The 9,116-nt window shown below is 50.1% G+C and overlaps 1 protein-coding gene across 1 annotated transcript; it reads right to left on the reverse strand.

The window, feature by feature from the left end:
* Nucleotides 1–6,530: 6,530 nt before the first annotated feature.
* Nucleotides 6,531–9,078, reverse strand: HES1 (hes family bHLH transcription factor 1). Its single transcript, XM_059163114.1, has 4 exons — nt 8,713–9,078; nt 8,476–8,571; nt 8,124–8,211; nt 6,531–7,454 (listed from the first exon to the last, which is right to left on the reverse strand). The coding sequence occupies exons 1-4, from the start codon at nt 8,818–8,820 to the stop codon at nt 6,901–6,903; spliced, it is 846 nt and encodes a 281-aa protein (XP_059019097.1). The 5' UTR covers nt 8,821–9,078; the 3' UTR covers nt 6,531–6,900.
* Between the last annotated feature and the right edge of the window lie 38 nt (nt 9,079–9,116).

Genomic DNA, 9,116 nt, shown 5'->3' on the forward strand with positions numbered 1-9,116 from the left:
TGCTGGTGAGTAAATAAGGGAAATGAATCTAACATGAAAACAGATCACATTTGTGAATAATGAAATAGTAAGCTACAAGTAGTATTCCTTAAATAACATTGCTCTCATTGAGTGATACTTGCAATTTTAAGGGAAAATAAAAAAATGCATCAATCTCTGCTTGCCCAAAGGCAGACTACAACTCAAACATATCCAGACATAGACTAGCTACAGTAAAGCCTTATTATTAATTTAGGCTACAATTATTTACTTGGGTTGCAATGAGAGCTCTTTTTCTTACTCCAAAGAAAGATTTTTACGGTTTGCTTTTGAACAATGCAGGAACTATAGCATGGATCTCCCCCATCCTCAAATCTGCATATAATTTTTGACTCCCAAAAGTTTATCTCCTAATAAACTACTAATAAAGTATTGATCAGAAACCTTAGTGATAACCTAAACAATTAATTAACGCATATTTTGTATATTACATGTATTACATACTGTATTCTTATGGTAAACCAGAGAAAAAAAATGTTATGAAGAAAATCATAAGGAAGGGAAAATATATTTTATAGTACTGTACTGTATTTAGGGAAAATATATTTTATAGTACTGTACTGTATTTACTGAAAAAAAAAAAAAAAGTCCACATACAGGGGACCTGCAAAGGTCAAACCTGCATTCTTCAAGGGTCACCTATTTTATAAATAATATTGCAAAAGCCACGTTTAACCGGTTTAGGAGAATACGTTCTTTAAATGACTTTATTTGTTTTATAAGAGCAAGTGCTTTTGTAAACTATGAATTCAGACTTGCTACAAGTATTTACAAAATTTACTGCTCTCCCTATTGAATTTTTAAAATTTAGATTTTCCCCTAATTCAGACTGACATTCTTGTTTAACAAGACTAATTCAGTAAGTTTATTTAATCCAGTAAGTGTACTAGTGGAAAAATTCTAGCCAGTTGGGGAACTATGTTTCCTAAATGGAAGGAGTCCTGATAAACAACAGATCACGTTCTTTTTTTTTTTTTTTTTCAGGAAAGAAGTGGGCAAATGAGAAGGATGGGAAGCAATTTTTAGGATCAAGAAGGAAAGTGGTGGTATTTTTAACTTTTGTTATTCAGTTTTCCCAGTAAGATAACAAGATATTACAGCAAAGTATAGGGTCTTAGGAGCAGATATGTGAGCAAATCCCGGGAGACGCAATCTTCCTTTGATGTGCCGTGCTCTGAACATGATTCTCACCAACACGGCCCGGCTACAGAATCTAACATGCGGCCTGTTTGCTTGCAACAGTGGAACTACAATGCCCATCTATTCGGGTCTGCTTCCCCATCTTTTACTGCGGATGGAAGTACTTGGTTGTAAAATCATCCCAGCCTTTGGTCGAAAGTTTTGAACTATGCCAGATACAGGTTCTCAGAGCCACAGAGCATGTGTCAAAATGTGGAGACACATGGAAGCAAGCTGAGGAAAGAGAATCACAGACCACGGAGTTGAAAAGGACTTTAGAGACTTCCGGTCTAAACTTCCCACCTTGTCAGGGAGGAAATGGAAGCCCAGAGACTCTAGGGGACTCACTCAGCATTTCACAGGTAGTGGCCAATTTGGAACCGGATTCCTTGAATTGTGTCCAGTTCCTTGACCACATCTCGTAGACTGTGCTCATTTGGAACATACTAGTATCATAAAAGGATTAATCTTCAAATTAACCATTTAACAATAGCTTTTCTTCTGTGGAATTTGACTAGTTACATACCATGCCTGCCACGTCTGCGGTCACACAGATTCCCAGGTTAATCATAATTAATTTGGAGGACCAAATTATGCTATGACATGTCCCCTTCTTTTGCACCATCAAGGTGCACTACTTCTCTTTTATGGCACTTAACACAGACTAACTATTATTGTTATTAATTTTTTTTACTGGTTTGTCTCGCCTACTAGACTGTGAGCTTTGCAGCTGTAGAGCTCACGCCTTTCTTCAGCCTTTATTCCTGTAGTGCCTCATTCAGTAATTTTTTAAAAAGATTTTATTTATTTGACAGAGAGAGACACAGAGAGAACACAAGCAGGGAGAGTGGGAGAGGGAGAAGCAGGCTTCCTACTGAGCAGAGAGCCCTATTGGGGGGGCCTCAATCCCAGCACCCTGGGGGCATGACCTGAGCCCAAGGCAGAAGCTTAACCAACTGAGCCACGAAGGGGCCCCAGGAATTATTGAATGAGTACATGAAATTCAAAAACTATGGAAGAAGCAGCAGGCCTTTCACATAGGGCCTGGTGCAATTAAAAGTGGTCCACTGGGCAAAGTTCAGCGTTTGGCATCCGCGTTTGGTGAGCATCCCTTCCTCGCTGGCGTGGCTTTGACCATGCGTTGAGGTCTCCTGTGCCAAGCACCATTCTAAATGCTTTACGTGCACTTACTTATTTTATCCTCACCACCTTATGAAATACTGCCCCTCTGAGCCCCAAGTTACAGACAAGGCTCAAAGAACTTAATTCGCCTTGGTCTTACAACCTAAGCAACCTGAAGCCAGACGCTATGCTTTACACCCTCAGACTTCTGCAGTAAACCAAGGACTGAAGCAGACAGACAGCTTGGTCCTCCTTTTTTTTTTTTCCCCCCTCCTGGCCTCTAGGCCAAGTTATATATTTGAAAATTTAAATAGGACTACCACGGCGAACGTCCGGAAATTTCTCAAACTGGACCTAAATATTTACCCATCTCTGCCTCTTCGTTCACCTTCCTATGCCTCCTTTCTCTTCCTGTTGATCTCATCTTTCAGCTCTCAGCTTCAAGTGCCAACTCCCTGAAAAACTTACCTGGTTTCCTCTCAAATCAGAATTAATCTCTCTGTTCTTAGGTGCCCTTTGTTTAAACTTCATCTTTGGCGCTTACCTCATCATACCTGGGATGAGTCACCTGAATGTTTGTCTGTCTTCCTAGCTAAACCAGAGCTCTGGGAGTTAGGGGCTGGGTAGGAGTTACTGCTATCTTCGCAACTCTTGCGGTGGGCCTGCTGGACACTTTGTAGGTGCTCAGGGTTTTTAGAAACGAGGTTTTTTTTGTTTTGTTTTTTAGAGTTCAGAGTTGCTGTGGGGCGGTTCGGTCTTTTTTGGGACGCCGGTGTGGGCCAAGATGGCCTTCCCCCCTACCCCCGCCCCTCCTCCACCCCCTCCCTGCCCACTCCCGCCCTGGCTTGGCCTGACGCTTGGCAGGGCCTCGGGTGCCCTGACACTGGCCTCGGCCCAGTTTCCCCGGCTTCTAAATGCGGCCCGGAGCTACCGGGGGAACTGGAAAAACACTGGCAGGCCGCCCCACCCCCAGGCCCTGGCGGGGCCGGGCGGCCGCATTTCTGCGGCTGGGGCCTGCTGCTTGGGAGGCGCTGGGGCCCGGGGCGGGGGAAGCGGGGGAGGCGGCCGGGCGCGGGCGGCTGCCTGCCTGTCAGCGGGAGCGGGCGCGGGCTCGTGTGTCAGCGGCTCCCTCCTCCCTCTCCCCCTGCCGCCGCCCGCCCGCCCGCCCGCCGGGCCTCCCGGCCTCCCGCCGCCGCCGCCGCCCGCTCCCCCCGCGGCCTGGCAGGTTGCCGGCTGCACAGGCGGGGGTTCGCGCCGTTCTCACGACCTCTCAGGTTGCCTGAGCTCATCTGGGAGCTATTCATTTCCTGCCAGAAAGCAGCCAGGCCTGCTAAGCAAACCACCTTGGCCGCAGGGCCGCCGGGGCTGGCCCGGCGTGGCCGCCCTGGCCTGCTCCCGCCCCGGGCCGCGGGCCCCGGCGGCCTCCCTTGGAACCCCCGGGCCTCCCTGGCGGGCGCGCGGCGGGGGCAGCTCGGCGGCCCATCTGGTTGCACTTAGGAGCCGAGGAGGAAGCTAGCAGCGGGCTGTTACCGGCCAAGGGGTGTGGGAAAAGTTAATTGACTTTAATGACAGGTTTCCCGGGACGGTGGTGACGATGAGGGGGTCCAGTTTAACCCCTGGGCCCCCATTCCAGAAACACGTGGGGTGGAATGGGGCGCGAGGAGGGGGTGCGCCCCGGGGTCGCACTGATTCATTAGAGAAGGCTCGCGTCTCCACCGGGGAGAGCTCCCCTTCCAGTTCAGCGCCTTTCCCGCTCCGGATGCTGCCGGGGACGGCAGGGGGCCGGTGCCCTGGAGGGTCTCCATTGAGAGGATAATGCGCGTTGCGGCGGAGGCCGCCCGCCCGCATCCGGACGTGGAGCTGCGAGCTGGGCCTTATCTCTTGGAACCATCGGGACTGCCCGGGGCGGGAGAGAGGGGCCGCCGGGTGTGCCTCGAGGTCGTAAAACTTGGCCAGGCCGGGTGGGGGGTGGGTGGGCAAGGTTGCCGTCGTCTTTGAAGCTTCGTCCCCCACCCCCTCCCCACCCGACCAATTACTCCAGAAACAGCTTGGGTGCTTGAGGACACAAGGTCTTCGAAATAAACCCACTCGTTTTACGGACTTGGCAATGTCCCAGATAAGGGAAATGACTCATCCAAAGTGACACAGTCAGTTTAGTGGGGTAGCTGGCACCGAAGCCTGAAAATTCCCATTGGGGCCCAAGATGTTACTCTTTCTCCCCATGTTGTATGGAAACAGATGCTTCATCTGAGTCTAGACCCAAATTCCAGGGGGGGGGAAAAAAAAAAACCCCGATTTTCAGATTACCAAAATAACAAATTTTTACCTCTTTTTCTTAAATATATTATTCCGTCCCCCCAAGAGATCTTCTTTTCCTTAAATTTCCCTCCCCTAAGAGATCTCTGTACTTTGATGTTAATAAAAATTCACTTTTTCAGTCGTTCCCTTTTAATACACGGAAAGACATTTAATTTTAAGTTGGTGTAGAGATTGCACTGGTGTGTGTGTGTGTGTGTGTGTGTGTGCCTTAAAAAAAAATACAGGTATTTTTATAAAAATGAGACCCTGATGCCTCCATTATTTATGCCGGGACAGTTAAGGACTTCTAGGGAGGCAGAGGACAAGTTTGCCAAATGAAGCATTTAGGTTTGTGTTGGGTGTCTTCACAGAGCAATTGCTTTATGTTTGCGTTTAAACAAGAGGGAAATCATGCAAAAATGGTACGATAAAAAGGAGTGTATGTGTATATATTTGTGTATTTCTCCGGGGTGGGTATTGGACTCCTTTCACCTAATGAGACAAGTAGGAGCCAAATTTTAAAAAGTATCTTTAAAACTCTCCCTCTGGGTCCGAAGCTGGGTCGAAGGTACTCGGGTAGAAAAGTGCTGTCTGCTAGCTCGATCATTCCTGTGATAGAGCGGCTCTCCACACTGGCCTGTGGGAAAGGCCAGAGCAAGGCGGGGGAGAGGTAAAGCTTTTGAAACAAGACAGAAAATCGTTGGCTTTATCTTTGTTAGGAAGGCTTCAAAGATTGATTTCTCCCGCCTCATCCTTCTCCTCCCAGAAGCCGTTCTAAAAGAAGGGGGATGAGAGGAGGCTGGCGGGAGGGGCAGGGAGGGGAGGAGGACTGGCCGGCGGTGGGGGAGGAGGGCGCGCCCGCCAGACCCACAGCGCGGCTGATGTGTCTGGTCTCGTAGGGCTCGTGGTTTTCATTTCCCCAACACCTGGATGCAGTCAAACACCTGGCCAAATCTGACAAAATCTGACAAGCCTTTGTGATGGGATTTGGAAGAAATTCCCTGCAGATCCTGGCACAGTTTAAAGCTGTCCGCTTTGAGTTAGGACTTGTTAAGGAGGGTTATGTGAGCTGAAACCCGAGACAACCCTTTTGCTTCTATCTGGAGCCCACATCTTGCCTGGAAATGGGGCATGACCAAGCGAAGGGGTCGCTTGCTGTTTGTATTAAAGGGAAGATGGCCTGTGTGCCTGCCAGCGCAGCCCCCACATGCTTTCTCTATTAGAGGCAAGCGCAGAAACTTATCAAAAACATATGTCTGGTGTTAATCATCTGGACTTGGGCTCCACTTGGGAGTCTAACTAGCTGTCCCTTGGCAGAAAGAATCTGTTGACCTTCTCAGCTTGCTTGAAGAGGGTGCGGAGAGGCATTTTCAAACTTTTGGATGCTGGTACAAGGGAATGCCTAGCTGCACCTTAGTATTCACTAATTAAACAGGCTCCAACACTGAAGGCTAGAGGCGGCCTGAATCCATTTACTTTGGACAGACGCAGTGCCAACAAGGGTCTTCCTTAATGGGAGGTGAGCATGCATTACTCTATTAACTTCATTACTTCAGCTGGGTTCAACCTTCCTCAGAAGGAGCTAGTGGGAGAACCAGGACTGAATGATTTACCCAACTGCAACAAAAAATTTTTTGAAATCCTTTAAGAGATAGACCATAAATTGATCAGAGTAGCCATATTAGATGGGTTCCTGCAAATTAAGTGTAATTTAATTCACGGAGCATTGGTAAAAGTTTTGACGGATTTTTAAAAATGTTCTTCTAATAACAAAGGAGCCAGTGACTGAATTTTCAAAATTACCTGTAATCCACCTTCTGCCAAGAGCCTCCTCTTTCTTTTTTTTTTTTTTAAACATATTCTGAAATAATCAGCTCAAAGACATAGGAGCCTTCATTCTTTTTTCTTTTATTATATTTTCTCAAATAAACTTCCCAAAAGGAAGATATTTTAAGAGCATTTTCAAACATCTTTGGCATCACATAAAAAAAGAAATCTCGTGTAAAAAACGAAATGTCATCTGAACTTTTATAATACAAAGGCGCAATCCAATATGAACATATAAAATATATACAAATATAGTGCATGGTCAGTCACTTAATACAGCTCTCTACAAAAAAGTAACATTTTAGAAATTAAAAAAAACAAAATAACCACTTAATCACAAAAGTCCTCTTTTCTCCCAGTGTCCAAGTTCCTGTTGAGTGTCCCAAAGGAAGAGAGGTGGGTTGGGAGTTTAGGGGGAGGGGTGACCTGAGCCCCTCAGTTCCGCCACGGCCTCCACATGGAGTCCGCCGTGAGCGAGGGGCCGCTGGAAGGCGACACTGCGTTCGGGCCCACGGAGGTCCCGCTGTTGCTGGTGTAGACTGGGATGACGGGGCCACTGTGAGCGAAGGCCCCGTTGGGGATGAGGAAGGCAAATTGGCCGTCTGGAGCCGGCACCACCTGGAAACCGCCGAACACCTTAGCAGCCTCTCCAGCGGGGCTGCCCAGCTTGCAGGGCGCGCCGCCGGGAGGGGGCGCCGCGCCCCCGGGGATGGGCACGAGCGGCGGTGGCGGCGCGAATGGCGCGTGCTGCGGACCGCCGGGTCCCGGCGGGGGCGGCGGCGGCGGCGCCTGCAAGGCGGGGTGCGGCTGCCCCGGGTAGGTCATGGCGTTGATCTGGGTCATGCAGTTGGCCAGGTGGCCGAGCAGCCGGGTGCGGACCTCAGTGTTAACGCCCTCGCACGTGGACAGGAAGCGGGTCACCTCGTTCATGCACTCGCTGAAGCCGGCGCGGTACTTCCCCAGCACGCTCGGGTCTGTGCTAAGCGCGGCTGCGGGCCAGAAGCAGACAGACGGTCACCCAGTGGCCCTGGCCCTGAGGCCACCGCCTCCGCCCTGGGAGGTCCCCGCGGCGCTCCTCCCTGACCACCCGCCCGCGGAACAGCCCCCGGCTGGCGTTGGGGGTAGGGTGGTGGTTTAGAAAAACCTTCCACCTCTCAACACTAGCTTGGCAGCCGGAGTTGAGACGGTTCCTCTCCATTCCCCGCAGCTCTATTTTAACCCATTCAGCCTCACATCTTCCCCCACGGTCCGCGCGCGCGTAGTGACCTTGGGCAATGCCCTTCCCCCTCCCTTCCCCGCCATCCGGACCGCATTTCCCCTACTCTAATCGGGAAGCGGGGAGTGCTAAACCAGGTGACCCCTACGTTCCACGCAGCTCAAAACCGCCTCGGTTCTGAGTCTTTTCGTCCCCACCCGCTTCCCCCCACTGCCAAGCCGCCCGCCACCCTCGCCGCTACAACCTCTCTCCCTCCCTTTCCGGAACAGTAACAACTTGGAGTTGTGGCTATAAATAAGCCCCAGACCGTGGGAACGCAAGAGTGAGCCAAGGCAGTAAAATGTAGCTGAATGCCTCTCACAACCACGGGCGGAAGTCTGGAAGAAATCACCGCGGGGCGAAGGGGACGCCCGCAGAGAGGGACGCGGCGAGCCGCCCTCACCCGTCATCTGCGCCCGCTGCAGGTTCCGGAGGTGCTTCACTGTCATTTCCAGAATGTCCGCCTTCTCCAGCTTGGAATGCCGCGAGCTCTGCACAGAATAAGAGGCAAGGCACTAAGTGAGAACCCGGCCAGCGGCCTCGGAGTCTGGGGTCCCTCCCCCTCACCTCCCGGCCGCGGCGCCGACATCCTCGGACCCTGGAGGGGGCTCGGCCCTCTGGCCTCAGAGAACGCAGTACAGGCGGGGACCATCCCGCCAGTTGGGGCGGGGGCGGGGGTGGTGGTCACGTTTTGTACATGAGAAATGGTATTTCATTTTTAATAATAAAAAAAAAAGGCAGCATTACCCACTTACATCTTTCTTAAGAGCATCCAAAATCAGTGTTTTTAGCTGGCTCAGACTTTCATTTATTCTTGCTCTTCGTCTTTTCTCCATGATAGGCTTTGAAGACTGTAAGAAAAAAAAAAAAAGAAGAAGCCATGAGTTCCCATGGGATCTGCCATTTCACCCCGGGGTTTCAGGGGAGAAGGGAGCCCCCCAACCCCGACTTAATTTCTTAGGGCTGCAGAGAGAGAGTGGTACTGCCCTTACCTTTCTGTGCTCAGATGCTGTCTTTGGTTTATCCGGTGTCGTGTTGACACTGGCTGGGGTAGCAGCCACCGGGGACGAGGAATTTTTCTCCATTATATCAGCTGGCATTTTCTGTTGCTTTTTTTTTTTTTAATCCCTAGAGAATTTTATTTTTGGAGTCCTTCACACAGAAAATTGTTTTGTTTATATCCCTTTCACTTGAGACTCTCACAAAACTACTGAGCAAGTGCTGAGGGTTTATTATAATATCTTATGGCTACTTGGTGACCGGTAGCGCTATTCCAGGACCAAGGAGAGAGGTAGACGGGGGATTCCACTGTTATCTGCACCAGCTCCGGATCCTGTGTGATCCCCAGGCCCTGGCGGCCTCTATATATATCTGGGACTGCACGCGAACGGCTCGT

The sequence above is a fragment of the Mustela lutreola genome, chromosome 2 (assembly GCF_030435805.1).
Source record: "Mustela lutreola isolate mMusLut2 chromosome 2, mMusLut2.pri, whole genome shotgun sequence".
NCBI classification, from domain to species: Eukaryota; Metazoa; Chordata; class Mammalia; order Carnivora; family Mustelidae; genus Mustela; species Mustela lutreola.

Excerpts from the sequence above, each read along its gene's own strand:
- HES1 (XM_059163114.1), bottom strand. The coding sequence starts at position 8,820 with ATGCCAGCTGATATAATGGAGAAAAATTCCTCGTCCCCGGTGGCTGCT. Across the intron at positions 8,572-8,712 it reads CAGCATCTGAGCACAGAAAG|TCTTCAAAGCCTATCATGGA; the intron begins GTAAGGGCAGTA and ends TTTTTCTTACAG. Across the intron at positions 7,455-8,123 it reads GCAGCGGGCGCAGATGACGG|CCGCGCTTAGCACAGACCCG; the intron begins GTGAGGGCGGCT and ends TCTGGCCCGCAG.